Source organism: Muscardinus avellanarius (assembly GCF_963383645.1).
Source record: "Muscardinus avellanarius genome assembly, chromosome: 1".
Taxonomy (NCBI): Eukaryota; Metazoa; Chordata; class Mammalia; order Rodentia; family Gliridae; genus Muscardinus; species Muscardinus avellanarius.
This window is the reverse complement of record NC_137786.1, coordinates 64,307,724-64,335,467: the sequence shown is the minus strand read 5'-3', so window position 1 is coordinate 64,335,467 and position 27,744 is coordinate 64,307,724. Positions and strand designations below refer to the sequence as shown.

Here is a 27,744-nt window from a genome sequence, read left to right as displayed (position 1 = left end):
ATGTAATTTGCCTCCCCTCCATTTCTGGCTTCCCCTCATCACTCACAGTCATCAGGCCTCCAACGAGGTCACTGGTATGAGGGTCTTCATCTTTGGTACCCAGCTGAGGGGAGTAGAGTTCTGTGGTCCGTAAAATTTCTAGAACTCTGTCTAAGGCTTCTGCCACTGTGACTGGGCTGTTTTCTTGGGCTGCGTTGATTATATTTATAACCTAAGGAAGTAAAGACAAAGAGAAAGAATAAACTTGCGACCATGAGGATTCTACTTCCCAAAAGTCATGCAAATGTCCAGAATCCAGAAGAAACCAGGTGCTGATGATCTTATTGTTCCAAGGATACCTTCCCCTACCGGAGCAAGCTTTGTAGCCCACGCTGTCCCGCTCCTCCCACCTCAGGACCACGTTTCCCAGGTTCCTTTGTGGACCATTCTCCTCTAGCTCTCTTTTGTGGGTTAGAGTTCCCAGAGATTGCTTTTGGGCCCCTCTCTCATTCTATGGCCCTTCCAGAAATATTTCATTTCTATGATACTGGATACATATGATCCATGGCCAAGGACTTGAGTTTACCCCCAGCCTCCAAACTTGTAGACAGATTTAGCCGCCTACTGGTGTATCTAGAATATGCCCCACTATAGGCTGGAAGGCCCTCCCTGACAGGCCACCTTCCCTTGTGACTGCCCTCCCTGACAGCTCCTCACCAGGTCCGTGGCTTTTAACCCTAAACAGTGCTTCATCTGTTCATTTCTCTCCACTTCTACTGCCTTAAATCTAGCCCAGTGACTACCATCTCTTCCCTAGAATTTGGGAAAAGCCCAGGACAGGCTTCTTGACTTGCATTCTTGTCATCCCAGATCCACTCTCTCTACAGTGGCTGGAGTTTCTTTTCAAGAACACACCAGATCATGTTACCCCTACTTGAAATTCAATGCAGCGAAACCCAGTGGTTTCCGCTGCACATCTACTCTTATGGCCTGATGACTCTCCCTCCCCTCTCCGCAGACCACAATGAGCTGCACCAACAGAGCCCACATCATCCCCTCTCGGCTGTCCTGGCGGCTTCCCTGGCTTCCTCTCAGGTCATCTGGAGGAAGATCGCACTGCTTTCCCCTGGCCATCCTGCTCCCTGCTATTCTCTTTGCCTGATCTACATGCCTCTTGGGCTTTGTGCTTTGCTGCAAACATTACGTCCTATACAGAGCGACCAGCCCTGACCATGTCCTCTCACAGAACCCCATGGGTTTCCTTCACAGCACTTACTATAATTTACTATACTTTTTTTATTACATATTTATTTGTTTAATATCTGGTTTCCCCATTGGACCACAGACTGTGTTACCATCCATAGAATATATCTCCAGAGCACGGCCCAGGGCTGGGGGCCCTGACTGCAGAGTATGTGGCAGATGCCACTCACCTTCGTGATAGGAGCCTCAATGGTCATGGAATGGATCCTTGCCATGGATGGATAGCGGCGATTCTGTAGGCTTGGTGCTGCAGAGAAGGAAAGAAAGTCCTATCCAGTGTGGGCTCAATGTGGCTAAAAACAGCTAAAAAGTCCCTTTACTGACCAAGGGCCTGACTCCCCCAGCACCACCTTCCTACCAAAGAAAACAAGAAATCTAACTATCTCTCACTCCTAAAAGGCCAACAGCTGGACCATGACTTGCCCGGGCCTGCAGGGGTCGTCTGGCCCAGGGCTTTGGTGGCAGGAGGGCCTGACAAGTCTTGAGTCTATAGGGGGGATTTCAGAGGCAGCAGATGGGATCCGAGGGCCTATCCTAGCAGCCCACTGACCCCAGGCTCCCTTTCCACAGTCGCTGAGCCTCCTTGGGTAGCTCCATCACTTTCAGTCCCACGCCACTGGCCATGTGACCAGTTAACGCCGCATTATAGGATAGGAGGCCCTGGCTCACGGTGAGGGTGTGGGCCAGAAGACTGAGCCCGTCAGTTTGAATTGGAAACACTCGTACTTCCTTCCTGAGCCTTGAGTTTGTAACACCCAGAACTAGCTCTAATCTGCAGACATTTTTATTTAAAAGTAACTTCATTTCTTTGGATGTAAGGTAGTGCTTACGTGTGGTTTGAATATCAAAAGGTGAGGCAGCAAGGAGGGCAAGTCCCCATTTCATAGAGGGGGTAACTTAACCCAGCTGGCATCAGCTGAGCTGCCTGCTCCAGTGCTCACAGGGAGGCCACTGCAGACGGCACCCATGCTGGAGACGTGATGATCCCACCACAAAATCTCCAGGAACTGAGCTGACCCAGTGCGAACCCCCTCATCCATTATCAGCTGCACGTTCTAAATGCACCCTCACTTTATCTCAAACTATCTCAACCTTTATTTGTTCTGCACATCCTCAGTCTCAGTCACGTCTACGCCACGTCAGTCAGTGTCCCGTGAATGTCTGTCTTGTCCCTAGAGTCTTCTCTCCTCTATTTCGGCCACTTCTTCATACCTGAGCTTCCCACTATGACCTGAAGGACTGGAAAGCCCTTCATTGACCTCTCTGTTTATGCCATTAAAATCACCACCCTGCATCTCTCCTTCCTACATAGGCACTAGTGGTCCCCCTTCCTTTAGAACCTGCCCTTTCAGTTGCAAAATAAAAACCAAATGAAGGTTGGGGGTATGGCTCAGTGATACAGCACCTGGGTCTGATCCCCAACAATGCAAGACAAGAACAAAACAAAAAACAAAATTCCCAAAGAATGAGTGAAGTCTCTTAATCTGTTCTCAGCTCTCCTTCAAGCTCTGTAGCATTTAACATTGCCAGCCACCCCCTTTCTGTCCCCTCTTGTTCTTGGCTCATGTGACATTATATTCACATGTCTCACCCCCAGCTCTTCTGTCCCCTTCAGCGTCTCTATTTCCAGAGTGGGCTTTCAGGCTTGGGATCAGACCCTCTGTCCTTTACACACCCACACTTGTGTAACCCTTGCGACTTTCTCTGCATCTCTGGAACTCACATCCCACCTCTCCAGCCCCAAGCCCCAGTCTTGCCTTTCGGCTCCCAAGTTATCTCTACTAAAACAAAGCCCTTCATCTTCTCTCAATCCCCAAACTACCCATGCCCGGAGACGCATTTCTGTAAATATTACGTATAATTTTCCAGGCAACCAGGACTGACATTTCAGAATCGTCTTTGACTTTTCCATCTCCCCACAAATTCAATTGGTTGCTTAGGTTTCATTCATCAAATTGAAGAATTGTTTTTGCTAAATTCTGACTCACAGTTTCTGTGACATTTTATTATGGGAAAGTAAGTGCATGTAGCAGGTACAACTGAAAAGTGGGTATGTGTTGGAGCGGGGGCGTGGGGCACTGCTCCCACCACGAGTGCCAAGCGTGACCGTGGCTAGCTGTGGAAGAGGCACTGCTTGGGCAGGTAGGTGGCCCACAAGCTTGAGGCTGTAAAGGAAAAAGCATGGAGTACATTCAAAGGAAGACTGAGACTGTAAAAGGCATAAAATAATTTTGACAAAATACCACTCAAATTTTTCGGTTTGTTGGGGAGCAGGGAAGAGAGGCCAGTTTAGTTGACAGTTTTCTCCTTGGAGTTGATACGTGGATGGATTCTTGTACATATCCCTATGTCATTCTCTACATTTTAAAAGGTCAAAGAGATCGGAGAAACGTCTTACCATCGCTGCTTCGAGACGATATGGATTTCACATCAATAGATTCTTTCCTCCTGTTCTTGTATCTGAATGAATGAGAGTCTGAGGATTTCAAGTCAGAAACAGGGAGGTTAGTTTTCAGCACATTCACAGACAAAGTTGACACGTTTTCTCCTTATTCTCCAAAGAAAATGAGATTACTTCGTAAGCACTGGAAACTAATTTTAAGAAATAATAAACTGCTTTCTCTTCAAAACATCAAGAGCCACAAATTTATTAGTCATATTATTTGCTTTTGCTTAGAGCTTATAAAATGGTTATTTACTTCTATGTTTTACTCGTTTTGAAGTTATCATTTTGAAAACAGGCATTAAAACTTAAGAGAAATTTCTTGGGTGGTCATTTTGACTAGAAAGACTATATTTAACTGGGTAGGAAAGTCTATTATGAGGATATGTGAGGCTATAAAATATCAGTGAAATCCATAGATAGTTTACGTTACTTGATAAACTAATTCAGCCTGAAGCACTTTGAAAATCACACCTCGAAATGTTTTTCTACATTCTAAACTTATTCTCATCTTCAGATGAAGAAAAGAAAAGCATTTCAAAATTCTGCATAAGTCTTTGTAGACTTTGAACGTTATACTAAAAATGCTCCATCACGTTCATGCAAAACGTATGACACCAGTGAGCACCAGAGTATAAAGACGTCAAGGCAGCAGCAGTGTTGGCTTCAGGAGCACGCATGTTCAGGTCATTAGATTCTCGTGGGCGAGGAAAGGGATATGACCATAACCCAGAATTGTGTCCTGCTACGTTGAGAGAGGAGGTGGACATGCAATTTCTAGCAGGAGGAATGAACTTCTCAGAAACCAAGAAACGGTCATATTCCACAAAGGAGAGGGTGGGAAAATGTAATAATGCTTCTTTAAAATTTGCCTCATCAGGTGTAGTGGCATATGCCTATAATCCCAGCACTTGAGAGGCTGAGACAGGAGGATCACTGGTTTGAGGCCAGCATACAGTAATTCAGCAAGACCCTGTTTGTTTTTTTTTTTAAGAAGGTAGGGCTTAGAGATAGAATACCCTTGAGTTCAATCCACAGTGCCCCCTTAAAGAATTGCCTAGCAACACGAAAAATGGTAGAGAGAGAGGAGAGAGGGAGGGAGAGAGAGAGGGTAAAAGGGAGAGGGAGAGAAGGAGGGAAGGAGAAAGAGAAAGAGGGAGAGAGCGGGAGAGAGCTAGGGAGGGAGGGAGGGAGAGAGGGAGAGAGAGAGAGAGGAACTTAGTTGCTAAAAGAACCAGTTCTAGAGTAAAACTGACAAAATCCAAATCCCACCAAGCAATCTAGTAGCTGGGTGACCTTGAAAATTTTACTTAATGTCCCTGTTCTCTATATCCCTGTCTGTAAATTGGATATAATTATAGTATCTCAGTCAGCAAATAAATTAATTTATGTCTGGCTCTATGTACAGCACCTGCCACACAGGGTGTAGTGTGTGCAGGCTACCGTTATTAAGAATTACATTTGTTCATTTGCATATATCTGTTTAGACCCACGCAAGCTGGTATCACATAGTTTCACTACTTGCTGTGTCTACTTCATAATGTTGTAGACACTTTCCTAGACCAATTTTAAGCTATTTTAGTGCCCTCAGAAGTCTGATTCAACTAAAAAGTGGTTACATCGGAGACTAAACTTGAGTTGCACTTACACAGCACGAGGCAGAGTTATAAAGAAGTGAATCTGAACACCACCGCCGTCGAGCCTTGTCATAAGTGACCTAACTTAAAATACTTTGCCTGACATTCATCTGCTAGACTATACCTTAATAGTTTTCTTACCCTTAAACAGGAGTTCCACTATTTCCTTCTAAAGATCTCTACAGGTAGGAGTAACTTAAATGATATTATTAGGGTGGCCCGGCATCTTTCAAATCCTGAGAAACTAATTTGGTTACATTTCTTTTTAGCCTATACAGGAACTTAAGCATATACATTCCTAGTATTTGTTTGCAAAATAATACGTCCAGTTTAAAAATTAAATTCAAGCTTTAAGAACTAAACATTCCTCAAAATGTGGTTTCTAAATAAACTATGAGTAGGGAACTTAGTTTCATGCCGGTGACAAAGTCTGGGTGGCTGAATTCTCAGTCATTCATTAGAAAGGAAACAAAGATGAGTAATGTTTATTTTTTCCTGATTTTATTTGAGAATTAAGGGATTCTATAGCAATAGAGATAATTGAAAGTTTGGAGCAATTCTTCTTCAATAAAGGCTAAAGTAAGGCCATTTAAATCAAAGAATTCATTCCTAACAGATACCTATTGAATGAATTAAAAATCTAAACTGGGGAAAAGGAGGATAAAGAAGATCTAAATTGCCACACTCGGAGGAAAAAAGGGACTGTCATGTCACCAATAAAAAAATGAGTTATCACTTACTGAATACCTACTATGTGCCAGGCGTTGTGCTATTACAAGAATTCTGGAAGCTATGTAGTGCTGTCTCCATTTTACTGATCAGGCATTTAAGCTTTAAGAGGTAGGCAGATGGCCCAAGGTCAAAGAGCCAGTGAAATGGTGGGACCTGTGGTTTCCAAGATGGGATCATTTCAATTGCTCAATGCTCTGCGCATATTTGTTGAGTGTCTATTATGTCTGAGGAAATGCTAGGTGGTATAAAGGATATGAAATGTTTATTATGGTTTCTAGCATCCAGAAGCTCTATTTTTTCTTAAACAATACTGTCTTTCTAAGAGTTAGAAGGGACTAGAAGTTCTGTGAGAGAGAAAGTCTGCCTGTGTATAGAGTATTCTCACGTCATCCTAGGCCATTCTGGCTTAGAAATTTTTCAAAGAAAGAGAAAGAAGATACTATATAGTTAAATGCCAGGTACTGCTAGATATTTTGTACAGATTTTTTTTGTGTGATACTGGGGGTGGAACCCAGGGGCTTTCTACCTCCGGACTATAACCCAGACCTATTTTATATTTTATTTAGAAACAGGGTCTCACTAAGTAGCTGAGGCTGGCTTCGAACCTGTACGATCCTCCTGTCTCAGCCTCCCAAGCGCGGGGATTACAAGTGTGTGCCACCACGCCCAGCTCGGATTTTTTTTTTTCTCCATTAACCACAAGATGAGAACTATTAACTCATTTTACAAATGAAAACACAGTCAGAAAGACCCAGTGAAATCTTTCTGAGTAGGCTACATATGGTTATTCTAGAATCAAGGAGTGGGACTAAATAATAAGCCCAGGGTTGGACGTGAGGCACCAATAGGACAGAGAATGGTTGGTTGCATTGCTTACAGGAAGAAGAATGTTAAATCATTGGCAAAATAATAATATTTTTCCTCCAGTAGTGAGATATTTCCAGGCCTTTTCCAAGAAGAACCCATGAGGTCCTGCCCATCATCTTATGGACAAGGAAACCAAAAGCCAAACATAATCTTGCCTGTGGTCTGAACTGAAACAAATGAGTTGGTGGCTGAAATAGAATCTCAGTGCACCTGCCTCCCAGGCCCAACTTGTCCGCAGCTCTTAATTAATATTCAGTCACCAGCCATTGCAAAGAAGAGGAGACTGGATATGGCTGAATCACTGCCATATTCGCTCCTGCATCCAATCCAACCAGCACTTTCCCTAGACATTTGGGCCACTTTCTGTTTTGAGTTTAAGTGTTCTCTGCAGTCTCTAGCCCAAGCAAAGAGGCTGTCATGAATAAAGATTCAAGGAAGTTTTAAGGGATTCCTACTTTTTTTCTGGTTCTCCAGTGTCCCAGTTATCACTTGGATCTTAGCAATCCATGTTCTGGGGCGATGAATGTCATTATAAACTCTGCAAAGCAGTTGATAGGCTTGAACCCACATAAGTCTCCTAAGCATACTGGAGTTAAATTGAAGTATACTCACCTGTCTGAGAATTGTCTCCCGAATCACGATGAATCTTGTGAATCTAAAGTTGTTCAGAAGTTTGGTAAAATGAGAAAAAGAAATTTTAAATACAGCATTTCCTGTACTTCTCAAACGATCTAGTTAAAAATCTCCGAAGACTTTGAGAAAGCAAGAAGTTGCACAGATTGGATGAAGAGATGAAACGTGTACACCAAGTGATTAGGACTACAAATGCTCTCTTGACTTCAGAAGCTCAGGAGTGCTGAGCCTAAGAACAGGAAAGCACCAAGGGACATACTTTCTAAGCAGGACATCTAAATTTCCAGTCAGCTGTTCTCATGTTGACAGTCCATAGAAATTGAAAAAAAAAAAAGCTACACCTAAATTTAGCTAATATGCAACCTGGAATCATTTCTCTGTCTGTTGGGAAAGATCAAGTGTAGCATCTGTTTTTATCAATCTAATATGTAACTTGCATATTTCAGACATATTATACAATTTTTCTACAATATAAAAATAATTTGTCTAGGATTTTCCAAACCTTCCTTAAAAGTTCTTCAAAAGCTCTTCAGTTGCAGAGCCAGTCTATAAAACATTTCTTCACAATGAGATCCAAATTTTAGATGCATTTTACACCTAGTTTTTTTCTCATTATCAGATTTCCTTTGTGCTAAGTGTTTTTTGCTAATGCTCAATAAACATCAAATGACAAAATGAAGCCAATTAACACAAGAAATAATAAATATGCTTTCTTGGAGTGTCTGCATTTCTTGTGTTTATAACCAATCGAGATGCTGTTGATGGCACACACTTTGTTCTATTGCACTCATAATTGTGTGGCTTCACTACTACACACTCCATCTGCTTTCTTCTGGAGGTCAGACCATTAAACCTTTGCAGCCACTTAACACAGGGATGAGGTGAACTTGGAAAACACACAGGTTAGTATGTGGGCCCATTGGTGAAAGGAGTTAGCCTAGCTTTGTGATACCAACTGTAATGGCCCAAATCTCACATATATCAGACACAAGCAAAATGTTCCAGGTTGATGGAACCATTACAAAGTAATCATATAAAACTGAAATGTTTTCTATGAACGACTCAGCCCAGTCCACATAGTTACAGAAACAATCACATGACCTTCCTCTGTGAGACCCTTGCCAAAATATCACTAAGGGCTATTGACACAGTTATCCCATAGTTATGAGACCTTTTTATTTCTTCTGCAAACAATAGTTTTATATTTTCCTTCAGGATTAAAGAACACTTAACACAAAGTTATTAAAATAGCTCAGTGTGAATTTTTATACTATACCAGAGAATGAAACTTCTGTCTTATTTTCTCAGTCTCAATCTCAAGAGCAAGAGATTTTTAAACACATAGCTTTTTTTTTTCCTGAATCAGATACATCTCTCCGTTAGAAGCAGAGGGCCTTGGTCTGTCCCCAACATTATACAAAAAACCAACAAAACCTAAGAAACTTTCTTTTCTCATCTTTTTCAGGCAGGCCCACACAAGGCCAACTGATTGAATGGCGAAGCTCCTGCAACTTCAACCTGGGCTTTGTGCTATCTGGAGTAGAGCCAGATAAAACACAAGACCCAGCACTGCTTCTGGGGGTGAAAATGTGCCCCAGCCACTGAGGGAGAGAAGAGGGGATGGGGAGGGGCAGGCACCGTGGGTTCCATGTGTAGGGGTGACTCTGGCACTTCTGAACTGAATGCATAGCCCCTGATTATGCTTAACCTTACAAAGCTCTCTCTATGGATTCTGGATTTGTGTGTGTGTAACTGCACACATGATTTCAGGCTCATTGCTACTTAAAAATTGTCACTTAAAATTATATTTTAATAATACCTAAAAGAATATCTTGATGGGGAGGGAATGGGGTGGGAATTGGGTAGGGGTTAAATCAGTGATGTGAACATGTATGTACACACAAGTTTTTTACCCCAATATGATGTATGAATATAATATACCAATAAAAAAATTTAAAAAAGAATATCTAAAATTAAGGAAACTTCACCAAGGATGAAGAACAACTGGAACTCATATATGATGTTGGAGGGAGTATAAAACAGTACAACTACTTTTTAAAAGGTCAGGTGTTTTTTTAATTTTTTATTGGTGCATTATATTCATACATCATATTGAGGTAAAAGACTTGTGTGTACATGCATGTACACATCACTGATTTAAGGTCAGGTGTTTTTTTTTTTAACAAACTCTTATATACACATACCCTGTGACCCAACAGTTTTGCTTTTAAGTATTTGTACAGGGAAAATAAAAGATTTTATTTACAAAAAGACTTGTCTAAGAATGTTCAAAGCATCTCAGAGCTGGAACCAGCCCAGGAGTCCATCAACAGGAGAAGCACACTGCAATAGACCGATGTAAAGGAATGCTCAGTAATAAAAAGGAAAAAAAAAATGAGTCTCAGAAACATTATAATGAGGAAAAGAAGCCAAACACCCAGAGTGCTGGCCAATCCATGATTAAATAATTCAGAATGGTGTTTCCTTCTGAGGGAGCCCTCTGGAGTGGGAAGACAGGAGGAGACGATGACAGGCTAGGAAGGGTCAGGCGGGAACTCTGGGAGGCTGAGCTCTGCTGTCTTGATGCCCTGGGGTTCCAGAGCTATCTAGCTGCATGTGTCAAAACTCAAAGGAATTTTTGTAATTTCACTGTACATAACTTCTACCTTCAAACCCAAGTTCATAATATGCATGCTGATATGAACATATACTGATGTTTTCAACTATTAATAAGTTAGAAATCTATTTAAAAAAAAAGAGGAGGGGTGGCAAGCCAGGCATGGTGGCACACGCCTGTAATCTCAGTACCTGGGAGGCTGAGACAAGAGGATCACAGGTTCAAGGCCAGCCTCAGCAATTTAATTGCAAGGCTCTCTGCAATTTAGTGAGACCCTGTTTAAAAAAAAAATAAAATAGGGCTGGAGGTGTTGCACAATTAGGATGGATTGAGAGATGACGAGAGGGACACTTAGATGTACACATAGGTCAAGCCAAATGCTAATTATAGAATGAAGGTGGTGGTTATGCTGGCATTTACTTATAGCTCTTCCAACCCTTCTGTATGTTTAAAACTTTTTGTAAAGATGTGTTGGGAAAATTGTATGTCCAGCTGAGTATAGGGATTGGTGGTTAAAAATTGTAAGTCTGAAATATAATTTCAAAATCCATAAAAATAAACAAGGTGAGTGACATATCACTGCCCCTGGGTTGCCCTGCCACAAGCCTGGGCACCGATGTTGCTGCTTCACTTTTAACCACAACTCAGGAACTGCAAATAGCAGCTGTCAATTGAACAAGCAATCTTTACTTAGGTAACTATTTAAAACACTGATTTTTATTAATTTCATTGATTTCATTGGTGAACAAATTTACATTTCTTGGAGAGAAACCCTGAAGACACAGTGATAAAATATACCATTCTTAGCTGGGTGTGGTGATGTACACTTGTAATCCCAGCATTTGGGAGGCCGAGACGGGAGGATCATGATTCTCAGACAGCCTCAGCTACTTAGTGAGGCCCTTTGCAACTCAGTGAGACCATTTCAAAATAAAGATTAAAATATAGGGCTGGATATGTAGGTAGGATGTCCCTAGGTTCCATCCTCAGTACCACAAAACAAAACAAAACAAAGAAACAAAACATCATTCTTAATATGATGTGTTCCAATGAACCTTTTAAAAACAATTATGACTTTTTAGCAATTAAAACGAGTCAAGCCAGGATCAGTAAAACAAGCAAGTAAGCAAATCAACACAGGATGCTTCCTTCAACATTCACTCCAGAAGCGCCTCGGGAAGGTGAATGGCATTGGGGAGCGGGGTCCGAATGTGCTTCTGGCATCACTGAATGGCACAGTCACAAGTATCAGATAATCAACATTAAATCACCAGCTGTCCCAGTGTCGAGCCTGGGGTTTGCCTGGGTGCTTGCTTTCCTCTCCCCTCACCCCAAGGTCCAGTCCACCATCCACTCCTGTCAAATCTCCTCTCAAGACTCCCCTGGGCCCACCTGCATCTCCAACACCAGAATGCAGGCTATGATGGCTCTCAGGGACTCGGCAAGATACCCCCCCACACACACACACACACATGGTCCACTCTCAACTCGCCAGCAGGCGTAATCCTGTCATCCTGCCTAGAATGCCATCTTCCCAGTGGCCTTAGCACCGGACTCCCCATGGCAACCTGCCCATGAGGCTCTGCCTGGCCTGGCCCTCCCTCCCCTCCAGCTGCACTGCTGACCCCTGGGCCCTCTGCCACAGCCCATTCTGGCCTCTTTCCCATCCCTCTAATGCCTAGCTCAGGGCCTTTACACATGTACCTCCTCTGTTTTGGAAGTTTCCCAACCCACTCTCCATTTGTGCCCATTCGTCCTCCAGATGTTAGTGCAGATGTGATTCCCACCAGGAAGGCTTTCCAGATACTCCCTGCCCACTCCAGCCCATGTGAGGTCACGCCCTGTCACACAATCCCACTGGGCTTTTCGCCTATTGTACTTATGGCAGTTTACAATGTCATACTTGACTAATAAATACCTCTTCCCTTGACAAACTATAAGTTCCATTTGGACGGGAGCTGTTTCTTATTTGACTACCTTCAAATAACCAGTGCTAACACAGTACCTGCCACAAAGAAGCTAACAAATATAAAATGAATCTATCAGAGACCAAAATTAACAGATTTTTATCATATAGGTGTGGTAAAAAAAAAATCACTATTAGTGATTGGCTATTATACTGGTCTTTGCTTATTATACTTAATACTTATGTTGCTAAAGGCATTTATCTGAATATTGGCAAAATGCATAAAATTTACCATAAACTTTGATTTTTAGAAAAGCAAACACTAAATTGATATACATATACATGTATGTATGTATGTATGTATGTATATTTGTGCTCTGATAGTGCCAAATCTGACAGGCAAAGAGTTGTGATGGAGAGAAATTGAAGCTATCAAACACCTGAACACACCTTCCTCCTTGACCGGGTTCCCTCAACCTCTGAGAGAGACTTTGTTAATATTTCTTATCACCTTCTATGGAAGAATAAAAATGGTTGGTATTGTATAATAAATGAAAGGCTATTTTTATCTATCCATACATTTATAATGAAATGGGAAGTGACTAAAATATCTCTTGATCATATAGGATGTTGGTTTGATAAAATAAGTTGTGTGTGTGTGTGTGTGTGTGGGAACCAGGGATTGAACCCAGGGCATTTTGGGAAACAGGATCTTATTAAGTTGCTGAGCCTGGCGTTGAGCCTGTGATCTTCCTGTCTCAGCTTCCCAAGTACTGGGATTACAAGTGTGTGTCACCATGCCCAACTTCAAAGATTTTCATCAATATTTTCAAACTTAATTTTACATTGTTTTGTTTGGGTGCCCCCCAAATGTTATTAAAAGGTGTAGAAAGTTATTAAGATGAGTAAGAGTACTATTTACTTAAATAATCAGGGTAGCCTATGAAGTTAATAAGCAATCTTTTCAAAACATTTACTTATGTATTTATTTATTTAGCAGTAATGGGGATATAACCCAAGTTATTCTACCACTGAGGTATATCCCCAGGCATTTTTTTTTTCTTGTATCAGGGATAGAACCCAAGGGCATTCTGCCTCCAAGCTATATCCCCAGCCCTATTGTTTTTCTTTCTTTCTTCTTCTTCTTCTTCTTCTTCTTCTTCTTCTTCTTCTTCTTATTATTATTATTATTATTATTATTATTTTGGTGGTACTGGGGTTCCTGGAAACCCTTCTATCTCCGGGCTATACTCCCAGACCCATTTATATATATATATTTTTATTTGGAAACAGGGTCTCTTAAGCCAACAAGGCTGGCTGACTTCGAACCTGCGTGATCCTTCTGTCTCAGCCTCCAGAATGCTGGGATTACAAGCGTGTGCCACCACACCCATCATTCATTTATTTAATTGTAGTACTGAGGATTGAACCTAGGGGTGTTTTTTTCTTTCTTTTATTTTCTTTTATTTATTTATTGGTGCATTGAATTCATACATCTTAATGCTATAAAAAAACTTTAATTTTAATTTTTTTTTTTGAGAATCTTGCTAAGTTGCTGAGGCTTGCCTTGAATTTACAATCTCTTGCTTTTGTCTTTCAATTTACTGGCATTAGAGGTATGTGCCACTGTATCAAATGCAACCTTTTTAAAAAAAAAAACCACACAACTGAACATTCACCTGTCATGGTGGCACATGCTTATAACTCAGTAGTTGGGAGGCTGAAACAAGAGAATATGGGTTCATGGCCAACTTCAGCTACTTAGTGTGGGCCTCTACAATTTAGTGAGATCCTGTTTGAAAAATAAAGAATAAAAAATTAGGGCTGGGCGTGTAGCTTGGTGATAGAATGCCACTGGGTTCAATCCCCAGCACCACAAAAAATAAAATAAAAAAGACCGAACATTCTTGGACATGGTGTACATATATAAATTTATCAATGCCATTCACAACGTTGTGCACAGGGAGGGGAGGAGGGAGCGGGTGGGAGCTGGGGAGGCTCCCCCAGTGCTGTGTGTGTGTATTCCTCTCTCACTCTGCACTCCATCGTGATGTATGATCACAGCGCACCAATAATAAAAAAAATAGAAAGAAAAAAATATCTGCCTTCCCCTAAAAAGACTGAACATTCTTGACTTAAACTTCACAACAAAATCGAATGCTTTCGGATCTGTGGCAAGTCAGCTTTGGTGAAGTGGAGCGTGACTGCGGGAGGCAGTGCTCTGAGCACAGGAACAGGGTCGTCTGAGACCCTCCCTTTCTTACATGTAATGGAAATGACAGTGAGAAAAATAATACAGAGCGTCTTTGATCATCTTTCTTTACTGAATGTAATATGATGAATATTTTCTCAAAATAGAAGGGGTTGATACATACATCAAAGGATGTTTCTGTCTGCTGTTTTTGGAAACCACTTGGAGATCTGCTTATACTCAAGCAGACCCCAAACACGGGGACAAAACACCTTACACCATGTCCTGGGTCCCTGTCCTCAACCTTCACCATTGCACACCTACTAGAGCCAGGGACATTTGCTTTTATGTTCTCTGAGCCTGGCTTCTCAAAATCCTGGCGCACCAAGACAGAAGAGAGGTCTCACAGATGCTGATCCTGATATGCAGGGTCAGATTTCTTCACTTCGGTAAATTTTATGAGTCTGATAGACTCAGCACAACAGCCTCTCTCTCCTTTTATCTCAATGGTAATTAAAATGCTATTTATATCAAAGACACATGCATTGGTTTGATACAGATGAAAGGCCATATAAATTTTTAAGATTACACAAGATTAAAAAGAAATCCCAAGCTGTTTTTCCAGGTCATTTTCCATATGACAAAAGAGCACAGGTTTTCTCTCCTCTGCTGTTAGACATTTTCATGGAAAAGTTTAAGCATCCCTTTCCTGTACAGGGCCAGATATCACTAGTATCCCTTGGTCAAATGTCCGTCACTCCCTAAGACCTGTGCCCCCTGGTTCTACCATCAACAAGCATTTGTTTTTGTTTTTGTCCTTGTTGTCCAGTGGTATTGAACCCAGGGGTCCTTTACCCCCAAGCTACACCTCCATCCCTATTTTACTTTTATTTTTGAAACAGGATCTCACTGGGTTGCTGAGAGTTTCGCTAAGTCTCTTGAGGCCAGTGTTGAACCCGCGATCCACTTTCCTCAACCTCCTAAGTACTGGGATTCTTGGCATGCACCACCGTGGCCGGCTTCAACAGGTTTCTGTGAGAGCCTTTTTAGAGAAGCACTTACCTTCATGGTTTAGCCCAGTGATTTTTGTATCCTTCTCTCATGGAAAAACACTCATCTCAAGCTATCATTCAGACTTAAATGTTTTCTCTTTTCCCCTTGTTCAGTTTTTCTTTTAATGATAAATACCTCCAATGTAAGACTCACTCTGCTTCATAGCCTGGAAAAAATCGAGTGCTTTGGTATGGAAATATCTGTGGTTTTCAAAATGAAGCATGAATCAGGATCACCTGGGGCTTATTAAACAGACTGCCGGCCCCCACTCCGAGTTGCTGCATCAGTAGGTCTGGATGGGGCCAAGCATGTGAGTCTCCAAGAGGCCTGGTGAGGCTCAGGCCTCAGGTCAGAGGACCACAGGGTGACCGGTGATACCTTCATACTCCAGGCTGGCTGTGTACCAGCTTGGTGACACCTGCGATTTTGTTAAACCTGCAGGCTTCCAAACCAGGCGTGGTGGCGCACACTTGTAATCCCAGCATTTGGGAAGCAGAGACCCCAGGATCGCGGTTCGCGAACAGCCTCAGCTACTTAGTGAGGCCCTCTGCAACTCAGTGAGACCCAGTTTCAAAAATAAAGAATAAAAAATGGGGCAGGGGGTGTAGTTCGGAGGTTGAATGCCCCTGGGGTCCATCTCCAGACACACACACACACACACACACACACACACACACACACACAAAAACCCACAAAAACCCCTGCTGGCTTCTAGCCTCTCTCCAGACTGTGGGAATCAGAATCTCCATTTGACACTTAAGTCTCTAGGTGATTCAACTTCATGTTACGTTTGAGAAACACTGGTAAAGTGGAAAAATCAAAGAGCACAGTTTTGGCAAAAGATCTTTTGATACCTCCATTTCTTTTCTTTCCTTTTTCCCGTGTGTGTGTGTGTGTGTGTGTGTGTGTGTGTGTGTGTGTGTGTTTCTGGTAATCAAACTCACTGACTTTCTACATTCAAGCTATGTCCACAGCCCTTTTTATTTTTTTGATTTTGTTTTGAAACAATGCCTCGCTAAGTTGTTAAGCCTGGCCCTGAACCTATGATCCTCTCTGCCCCCGAGTGCTGGGATTCCAGGCGTGCCACCACCGTGCCTGGCGGATACCTCCAGATCTAACAGTATAAAAGTGAAGCACTTAGTGTCAGAGTCCCAGTTTCCTAGGGATAAAGGATGCCTTCTGTAGTAGGGCTGTTCAAGAAAAAGAAGCAATAAGGTATACAGAGACATTCACAGGGCAAGGGAGGTTACTGTGAAAACTGGCTCAGATATTGTGGAGGCTGCAAAGACCCACGATGTACCATCTGCAACCTGGAGAACCAGGGAGGCCAGCAGTGTAAGTACCAGAACCCACAGCTCAGAAAGCCCAGAGCATCGACCTCTGGGGGAAGATGAAGAGGAACATCCCAGCTCCACAGGGAGCCTGTCCTCTGCCTTTTTATTCTTCCCACCCTCAGCCCATTGGATGGGGCCTGCCCACCCTGGTGAGAGTGTCTCCTCCCTCCTCAGTTTACCCAGTCAGATACCAACTTCTTGGGTAACTGAGTGTGTCTGGAAGGCAAATCCAGAAAGAATGTTTTACCAGCTATCTGGGTTCTTTAACCCAGGCAAGCTGATACCCAAAATTAACCATTATACTTACTTTTGAGGATTAAATAGAATAATGTGTACAAAGTGCCTCACCCTGAAGCATCAAGCTGGTCTATATACTGGAATCACTGCAGGGGCTGCTGAACCTCTCCGCTGAGCTCAGCCTCACTGGGCCTTAGTTTCTGTTCAGCAGTTTAGTGGGGTGAGGTGTTAGATTTGCTTTTCTCTTTCTCTCCTTCCTCCCTCCCTCCCTCGCTTCCTTCCTTCTTCCCTTTGTGGTCCTGGGGATCCAATCAAAGGACTCACATATTCTAGGCAAATACTCCACCACGAGCTACATCCCCAGCCCTTTTTAAGAACGCATTTAGAGAGAGGTTCTGGCCAAGTTGCCCAGGCTAGCCTTGAACTTGTGATCCCTTTTCCCTCAGCTTCCAAGTTGCTGTAATTCTAGGCATCTGCCACCATTCCTTCAGAGACTCTGCATTCTAACATGTCCCCAGGTGGCGCTGGGGGTGCAGGTGCAGTGGCCAGGCACAGGGAGGGGCCGGCTCCCTTTGCCTTCTCTTTCCTAGGTGCATTCTTTCGGTTGAGAATCTGGATTCAGTGATGAGTACACTGGTTGCTCTTTCAGGACTGATTCTAGCTCAGTTTCCTCTGAGGCTGGGAGCTGGGTGCATGTGGTCGAGCAGTTTACACACTTGTGCTCCCCATTTGCATACTGTCATTCCTCCAGCCTGTGTCCCCTCACCGCTTGGTGACAAGAAAAGCTTCTATATAAATAGCTCAGGAAGAAATTTCATTTTGCTTAACATTTCTGTTCTTAAAGAATTGTCAGTGACGGATGGCACTTTTGCTTAACAAAGTCTAAACCCATACGCCTGCTAGATTTTATCAAGAGAAAGAGGAAATTACAAAGATCTAACATTTCCCCACTCCTGCTACACTGACCCTCAACAGAGTCATTAAACTCTTAATGACACCAGGGCTTCATTTGCACTCTGATTAGCACAAGATAGAAGCGATCCTCAGGACCAATGCTTAATAAATCAGGTCTCCTAAAAGCCACCGAGATCTACCACAGAGGCAGGGAGAGCGCAAAGGGAGAATTGGTAATAAGGAGAGGAGGATGGGAATGGAAAATGGTTGTATCATTTCACGTCCTGAGGTTCAGAAAATGCTGTTCATTAGACTCTTTGTTTACATATTGTGAACAGTCACCCGCAGGAATAAAAGGCAGTTCTAACTGATCCCTCACCTTTGAATTCAACTCGAAAAAATGCTTATTGGGCCTGTGAGGCAAAAATAGTTAGGTTCCCACTCCTTGTCCTCAAGGGATTTACTAATAGAGGGCAGAGCCAGGTGCCGTCAGTGTGGTCGCTCTCTGTGGAGCCTAGACTGCGGGCCAGGTGATGTTCTAGGCACTCGGGGTGCAGCAGAGGACAAAGGATATGAAGCTTCCACCCTCAAGGAGCTTGTCCAAGGGCGCCCAAAGATGAATTTTCTCAAAACAGTTTAAAGAAAAGTTGAGGACCCAAACTTGACACTAAATAAACCTGAAACGCACATTCAAGTCACTTGCTCCTTGGAGTGCTGCAGCCATTCCTAGTACAGGCTGCCAGCCCCAGGGCCGATGCTACTTCTGGAGAAAGCCTAGGACATGAGACCACTTGCCTAATTTGGTCTGGACATGCTCCATTAGGAATAAAGGCACAGGAAGGGCATTAAGCAACACTCCCGTCCCTGAGGAAGGGTAGAGAATTGGATGAATCAAGCAGCACTTACAATTTTTAAAAAGTGTACAAATGTCAGCTAGATGTGGCATCACATGCTTATAATCTCAGTTCTTAGGGTCCTGGAGAAATGCAAGTTTGAGGACAGACAGCAATGTAGTGAGATTCTCAGCAACCTAGCAAGACCCTGTTTCCAAACAACAAAAAAATTAAAAGTGCTATGGGTATAGCTTGGACATAGAATGCCCCTGGGTTCTAATCCCCAGTATCTGGGGGGGAAAAGTAAACAAATCTTATGTGTGATACATCAGATTTGATCTCCCCTCCCCTTCCAGACACAACTAACTTTTCCCTGGAGTCAGACACAGGACTAAGAGTGTCATGATGACCAGCTGGCTGCAGGAGGACATTTCAGAGTGAGTTAGTTTCGGGGGGAGGGGCGGGTTGGCTGATGGAAGGGAGATAGGAACAGATGGCGGCCAATGCAGCTTTAAACAGAGATGAAGGTTCTCTTTCCTCCATCCTAGATTTTCAGTTTTGCAGACCCTGGTCCCATGATGCTGGAGATGTGCCAGAAAAAAAAAAAAATTAGACATTCATGTCTGAAAGCAAGAATCTGACTACTGGTGTTAAAGGTGTCAGGCAACAGTTGGCTTGGGATGATTTAGACTGACCCATCTGTCCACCCTGTCCTTTCCTGCTGTGGCTGGGCATACTGAGCCCTCATCCCAGAGGGCTCCACAGTATACTCACACCCTTGGGCCCTCAGGCTGCCTCAAGAGGTAAAACTACCCCTCTAGGTGGTGCAGGTGGATCTGTTTCAGGAGAGAAGACAGTAAAATACCAGCTTAGGGGATCATTTACCATCTACAAAATCAATTTCTAGAAGAGGATTTTAGAAACAGCTGAGAGCCTTGTTTGGTGGCCACATCCCTTGTGCTGGTGGGGCAAAAGTATAGCATCTGATCATCACATATGTGGCAACTATTGGGAATGTTTCCTGAGAAAAACAGCTCTGTCCTTCTGGAACTGTGTCTAAAATGGATCATTAACAATGCAATTTCTGCCGGGCGTGGTGGCGCACACTTGTAATCCCTGTGCTTGGGAGGCTGAGACAGGAGGATCGCACAGGTTCGAAGCCAGCCTCAGCTACTTAGTGAGGCTCTCAGCAACTTAGTGAGACCCTGTTTCCAAATAAAATATAAAGTAGGTCTAGGAGTATAGCCCGGAGGTAGAAAGCCTCTGAGTTCCACCCCCAGTACCACCAAAAAATCAAAACAACCCCCCCCAAACAAACAAACAAACAAATAAACAAAAAAAATGCAATTTTTCATGAACTAGAGACCCTAGAGTTTAGGGGAGTAACATGAGACTACTTGGTTCTGTTTGCAGCTTGTAGACAGTTAGTGCCTGTGGACATGTCAGAGAGGGAGACGGCAATGACAAGTGGTTAGGGCATTTGCCCAAAGGCACAGAACCAGCCAGAGAGAGAAGGAAGGTCAGGACGAATGTGTATACTGCTTTCTAATCAATTGTCAGTGCACAGGAACGGCACGTATTTGAGAAAATTCTCTCTTAATTTCTGTAAAACATATGTTTAAGGAAATGACAAAAACACTGTCTTGTGAAGCTTACTATGTATATAGAGGTAATACATATAAACTATATCATAAATGATAGCAGGAAAGGTGGTAAATGGACCTTACAATTCAAAGAGTTTTTATATTTCATATAGGTTAAGTAGATTGTGTAAAGTTAAAGCTGTGTCATAATCCTTAGGGAAATCATTGAAATATGCAGAGACTTAACTAAAAAACAAAAAATAAATAAAATGTCATTTAAAAAATCATTCAAATAATCTAAAAAACCACTTGTATTAAAGGAACAGAGAAACAAACAAAAAAGCAAAGGAACAAACAAAAATCCAATGATTAAAATGACACATGTGAGTTCAACTATAGTAAAGATTACACTATATATTAATAAATTAAATACTCCAATTATGAAGCAGAGATTGGAACCTCAGCAGAGAGCCAAAAGAATGGCAGAAATTTTGTGACAACTATTCCTCTGATAGAGGATTAATATTTAGAATAAACAGAGGACTCAAGTAACTTAATGCTAAGAAAGTAAACAACCCAATAAAAAATGGGGCAAGTAATCTAAATAGACACTTCACAAAAGAAGAAATTCAAATGGACAATAAATAGCCGGGCGTGGTGGCGCACACTTGTAATCCCTGCGCTTGGGAGGCAGAGACAGGAGGATCGCACTGGTTCGGAGCCAACCTCGTTGGCTTAAGAGACCCTGTTTCCAAATAAAAAAACTATAAAATAGGCCTGGGAGTGTAGCCCGGGCGTATAAGGGCTTCCAGGAACCCCAGTACCACCAACAAAACAAAACAAAACAAAACAAAGCAAAAAAAAAAACAAAAACAAAAACAAAAAAAACCCCCAAAAAACAAATGGACAATAAATATATGAAAAAATGTTCAATGTCATTAGCAATCAGAGAGATGCAAATCAAAACTACTGAGATTTCACCTAACTCCAATTAGAATGGCAATCATTCAAAACACAAACAACAACAAATGCTGTTAAGGTTATGGAGAAGTGGGAACTCTAATACATTGTTTGTGAGATTGCAAATTAGTGCGACCACTTTGGAAAACAGCATGGAGGATTCTCAGAAGAATGGGAACAAACCTACCCTATGATCCAGCAATATCACTTCTAGGTATCTACCCAAAAGAATGAAAACCAAATTACCAAACTAATGTATATGTATCTATGTTCATAGCCACATAATTCACAATTGCTAAACTATGGAACCAGCCAAGATGTCCATCAACAGATGAATGGATTACAAAATGAGATATGTACACAATGGAATTTTACTTAGCCATAAAGAAGAAGAAAATTATGTCATTTACAGGGAAATGGATGAAACTGGAGAACATTATGCTAAGTGAGATCAGTCAGTACAAAAAGTAAAAAACTGGATTCTCTTTCTAATACGTGGAAGCTAGGGAGAAAAAGGGTTATAGGAGGAACTCTAGACAAGGAAGGAGAAACCATAGATAAGCAAATAAGGTGACCTACCTAACTGAGGAGGCTGGGAGGGGGAAGAGGGAAATTCCCTAATGTACATGACGCACATTCAGAAACATATCAAAGTCAATCAGTAAGCCAAACATGAGAAGGAAGGAAGGGGGAGAGGATGGGTGGGAGATGGGGAAGGGCTAAATGAGTGCTATGTGCATGTATGCCTGCGCCATTTTATACCTTATTAAGGTGTATGACTATAATGCGCAAATAAAATTTTTAAAAAAAATTTTAAAAATTTAAAAAAGAAGCAGAGATTGTCAGAACTAATAAAAAAATAAAAACTCAATATCTCTCTTTAAGAATCACACCTTAAGTAGACACAGATTGAAAGTATACAGATAGGAAGAGATGCATGATGCAAACAGATACGCATCACCAGATATTAAAAAGAATATTTTATAATGATAAAAGGGTCAGTTCATCACAAAGAAATAATAATGCATCTACAGTACTCAGCAACAGAGCTTCAAAATACATGAAAAACTTGATAAAGATTAAAGTGAGAAATAGAAGAAACAGACACATCTACAATTATAGTTGATGATGATGATTTGATACTGGGGATTGAACCCAAGGGCATCCTACCTGTGACCTACACCCCCAGCCTTATTTTATTCTTTATTTTGAAACAGGGTCTCACTAAGTTGTGGAGGGCCTCACAGGTTGCTGAAGCTGCCCACAAACCCGTAATCTTCCTGTCTCAGTCTCCCAAGTGCTGGGATTACAAGCATGCACACTATGTCTGGCATAACTAAGGATCTTTCTGGTTTTTTTTTTGGTGGTACTGGGGTTCCTGGAAACCCATCTACCTCTGGGCTACACTCCCAGACCTATTTTTTAATATATATTTTTATTTGAAAACAGGGTCTCTTAAGCCAGCGCGGCTGGCTTCGAACCTGCACGATCCTCCTGTCTCCGCTTCCCAAGCGCGGGGATTACAAGCGTGCGCCACCACACCCAGCAAAGTTGAGTATCTTAACATGCCTCTTACAGCACAATTAGAAAGAGCAAAGATATAGATGATATGGATAACGTGATCAGTCATTTGTATTTACAAAACATTTCACCCAATAAGAAAATACATATTCTTTTCAAGTGAACTTGAAATGTCAACTAAAACTGACCTTGTCTGCCCCATACATGTTTAAAAAATGTTGAATGGATTCAAGTCACACAATGTATGTTCTCTGACCATGATGGAATTAAATTAGAAACTGTTAACAGAAAATATCTGTAAAACCAAAGCAAAACAACAACAAAACAAAACAAACTTTCTACTATCTTAGGGTCAAGAAAAGAAATCAAAAGGGAAATTATAAGGTGTTTTGAACTGAATAACAATAAGATCCTTGAACTTTGGTCCCTGTGAAAATACTGCACGTTTCTGTTGTTGTAAAAGGGAGGGAAGGAACACTGGAAGCCGATGTATGGTTTCCTTCAGACTGTGACCGGCGTGGGTTTTCATTTTTCTGATTGCTGTTATAAACTATAACCACATATACAACTGCCTTTGAACCCTCCCACTTATATAGTTAATCACCAGAGGGATGGCCTTGGGACTTCCAAAACAATATATCAACATTATTGAGATACACGCAAAGACTTCTGTACTGAAAACTAAACAGCACTGCTGAGAGATATTAGAGAACTAAACACATGGAGAAGTTCACCACATCCATGGATTGGAAGACTCAATATCACTAAAATTTGATTTGCTCAGATGGGTGTGGTAGCACATGCTGATAATCCCAGTGCTTGGGAGGCTGAGACAGGAGAGTTCTGGTTTGAGTCTAGCCTGGGCAACTTAGCAAGATCTGCTATAAATTAATAAATAGAAGCTAGGAATGGTGGTGCATGTTTGTAATTCCAGTACTTGGGACGCGGAGACAGGACTATTGCAGGTTTGAAGCCAGCCTCAGCAGCTTAGTGAGGCTTTCAGTAACTTAGTTAGACCCTGTTTCCAAATAAAATATAAAATAGGTCTGGGAGTGTAGCCCAACGGTAGAAGGCCCCTGGGTTCCATCCCTAGTACCACACAAAAAGTAAAATAAAAAATATAAAAAGGGCATGGGGTATATAGCTCAGAAGTAGAATGTCCCTGGGTTCAATTTCCAGTACCACACAGGGGAAAAAAACTTGATTCTCTAAAATTGATATATAGCTTCAATGCAATACTAATAATAAACTTGGTAGGTTGTAGGGTAAATGTTATCAAGCTAATTCTAAAATTTATATAGAAATGCAAATAGCATAGAATACCAAGTCAGTTGAAGAATTTACATGACCTGACTTTGAGACTTACTATAATTAAGAAAGTATGTATGCAGCTGACATCTGGATTGACAAATAGATCAGTGCAACAGAACAGAGTCAAGAAACAGACTTAAACCTTACAATCATTTGGCAAAGCAATCTAGTGAAGAAAGATGCTTAAATTTCAATAACCAGATATGGATAAATACTAAGTTTGAGCCCATCTGACACTATAAACCAAAAGTAATTCCAGATGAATTATGGACCTAACTGTAAAAGTTAAAACTCTTAAGGGGAAATACAAAATATATTTTCTTAGGTAGGTCAAAAAGTAATAAATATAATACGTTGATAAATTAAGAAAATTATCAATTAATTGTCAAATTAAAAATTCTACTGATGAAAACACTGTTAAGTTAATATGAAAAGCTGGGCGTGGTGGCACACGCTTGTAATCCCAGTACTTGGGTGGCTGAGACTGGAGGACCACTGTTCGTGGCTATCCTCAGCTACTTAGTGAGGCCCTTTGCAACTCAGTGAGACCTTGTTTCAAAAAAAGTAAATAAATAAAAAAATGAAAAAAAAAAGAATAAAAAATTGGGCTGGGGGTGTAGCTCAGAGGTAGAATGTCCCTAGATTCAATCCCCAGCACCACAAAATATATTAATATGAAAGTCACAGAGTAGAAGAAAATATTAATAAACATATCTTCTTGTAAATTGATGTATAAAGTATTTCTACAACTCAATAAAAAATCCACTTAAAATGGCAAAGGTTTTAAACAGACTTTTTACAAAAGATGATATAAAAAGAACAGTCATGCATGAAAAAACTGTTCAAAATCATTAGTCATCGAAGAAGTGCAAATTAAAACCTACACACCTAACAGAATGGCTAGAATCATAAAGACTGGCAAGTCCAACTGTTGACAAGGAGGTGTGGCCAAGATATGTGTGAGCTGTGAACTCTCATTTAATGTTCTTGGGAATATCAAATAATAAAACTACTCTGGGAAAAGAACTGATAGTTTCTTACAAAAGTAAGCATATACTTAAGATATGACCTAGCAGGTCTGCTCCTAGGTATTTTCCCAAGAGAAACAAAAATCCATATTCACAAAAGTGCTTGTGTAAGAATCATCACAGAAGCTTTATTCATAATGTCCCAAGACAGGAACCAACTAGAGCTAGAGAAAAAAATAAATAAACTATGGGGCAGTCACTCAGTAGAATGCTATTCAGCAATAAAAAAAAAGAGTACCAAATTGATACACTCAAAATCACAAATCTCAAAGACATTATACTGGCTAACATAAAGAAGAACAAAATTACATCATTTGCAGGGAAATAGATGGAACTGGAGAACATTATGTTAAGTGAGATTAGTCAGTCACAAAATGTAAAAAACTGGATGCTTTTCCTAATATGTAGAAGCTAGGGAGAAAAAGAGTCATAGGAGGACCTTTAAACAAGGAAGGAGAAACCAGAGATAAGCAAATAAGGCGGCCTATCTAAGGGGGATAGGAAGGGGGAAGAGGGAAATTCCCTAATATACTTTCATAAACATATTAAAGTCAATCAGTAAGCCAAGCATGAGAGGGAGGGAAGAGGGGAATGGGGTGGGAATTGTGGAAGGGCTAAATGAGTGATGTGTGTATGTATGTCTCTACCATCTTGTACTCCATTAATATGTATACTATAATGCAACAATAATAAAAAGACATTATGCTGGTTGCAAGAAGCCCGACACAAGTATATACAAATTGTATGACTCCATTTAGTTGAAATTCTTAAACAGGCAAAACTATTCTATAGGGGAAAAAAAATCAGCTCAATGGTTGTCTCAAGGGTCTGTTGGGGGGGCGCCAGAGATCAGCTGGGAGAGGAATGAAGGAACCTGGGGGGGGGGTGTGGAATGTGCTTTGCCTTATTAAGGGCTCCGGTCACACAGATGCATGCCTGTGTCAAAGATCATACTAAGGCACACTTGCTGTCTCTGTGTTTCATTCTATATTAATATTACATCAAATGTAAGCAGATATAGAAGTGTAGTTAATAAATGATATGCCTGCTAAAGCATTTAGGAGAAAAAGTACTAGTATAATTTTTTTTGAAAAACAAGATGATTGAAGAAAAAATAGAGATATATCTGAAGAGATATGTGATCGTGTAAATATAAGGGAACGTTAAAGATGGAATCTAGGCGGTAGGTATTGAGGTGTTTACTGTAAAAGTCTTTCAACTTTGCCGTATGCTCGCCAATTTTCACAACAAAACACTGGAGAAAAAATTGGCTGGAATGTGAACTTTGTCACATGACTTGTAAGACGTGTGTCTTTATCACAGTGTCTGCTCATGTTCTATGACAAGTGGCTGGGGGTACTAGCTGCTGTGACTGGCTGGTGCTGATGAAAATATTTGTTCAAAGGCATTACCGGGAGGGGCTGGCGGTGGTCACCAAGTACAATGCCAGTCTGGGGCATTTTGTGGCTGTGTGACTGGTCTGAGTACCAGTTTTGTCTGTTGAATAAGGATAATACTAGCTTGTGGGCTTGATGATTAATTGAGATGATGCCTTTGAAAAGCCCAGAGTCTCTCACAAAACAAATGCTCAGTAAGTTATCAGCATGACGCTTCACCACATTTAGATACAGGGGGTCATTTTGGAGTCTCCCTGGCTTTCTCTCTCCTCTGCACATCTAACCAGTCACTTCAGCCCAGCACAGCGAACCAGCCACCGCGGCCTCCCACTTCTCTCATCCAGTGGACTCCTCCATTTGGTGCACGAGATTCCTGGCCACCTCTGACGACATGAAACAGTCAGTGCCCTGACAATGCCAATGCTGTGGGGTCGTCCTTTAATCCTCGTTCTCTCTCACACCTCAATATCTCACTTAGAGGAAAACCTGGCTAATTGTTTGGATAAAACATCTCATATACCTCTCTCTCTCTCTCTCTCTCTCTCTCTCTCTCTCTCTCTCTCTCTCATTTTTAAGATGAGGTCTAACCACAACTCTTTGCTTTTCTTTCTGTTTTCATTTATCTGAGTACTGTCCACTTCACTCACTAAGACTAGAACAGGAGCTGTCTTATTCCTTCTTTGTGGTTCATTAAGTACCTTTCCAGGGATTGACTTGTAAGACATGATGTTGGTAACCTAATTACAAGCAATTGTAGATAACCTAATTTCCTCTGAATTCATTAGCTGTCAGTCTAGCACTGAGTAAGGCCCTTGGTTGTGGCTAGAGGGGGGAAGACACTCATCACTGCTTGGGATGACTTGTGTGGAGGGACAGAACTGACCCAATGCTGGGCTGTGACACAGCAGATAAAGGTAATGAGGGCCCCAAAGGACAGGCAGCCACCATGAGGGGACACACTATGGGAGGAAAACCAGGTTTCTAAAGAGCTCCCATGGAACTGGGAGCCAAGGTAAGTAATTGAGTCTTCTGGACAGAAGGCCCCAGGGAAGGATGCGTGTATGTATGTGTATGTATGTGTGTGTGTGTGGTGGGGGGGGGGAGCCAAGTCCATGGACAGAACCTACAGGCAACAGAGAGCCAGTGTAAGGGTTAAAGGTGGAAATAAATGATCTTAGTGCCAAGCTGGGGGATAAAGCTGGCATGGAGGTGGACTGCACTGGGAGAGGAACATGGCTTTAGTTCAGTGGTTTTTATTTATTGTTTGCCTCATTTTCGTGGTACTGGGGACTGAACCCAGGGGCATGCTACCTCTGAGCTGTGCT

The 27,744-nt window shown here is 41.7% G+C and overlaps 1 protein-coding gene across 11 annotated transcripts in view; it reads right to left on the bottom strand.

The window, feature by feature from the left end:
* Positions 1 to 27,744, bottom strand: part of PDE8B (phosphodiesterase 8B) — a gene marked incomplete at both ends in the record, with an annotated part of 235,127 nt that overhangs the window by 16,959 nt on the left and 190,424 nt on the right. For 10 of the 11 annotated variants that reach the window (XM_080704433.1, XM_080704430.1, XM_080704435.1 and 7 more), the window contains 4 exons: positions 47 to 211; positions 1,413 to 1,489; positions 3,641 to 3,718; positions 7,534 to 7,576. In XM_080704433.1, coding sequence (XP_080560559.1) covers positions 47 to 211; positions 1,413 to 1,489; positions 3,641 to 3,718; positions 7,534 to 7,576 — 363 coding nt within the window. The remainder of the gene's footprint in view (positions 1 to 46; positions 212 to 1,412; positions 1,490 to 3,640; positions 3,719 to 7,533; positions 7,577 to 27,744) is intronic. The other variant, XM_080704440.1, reaches the window with a different exon arrangement.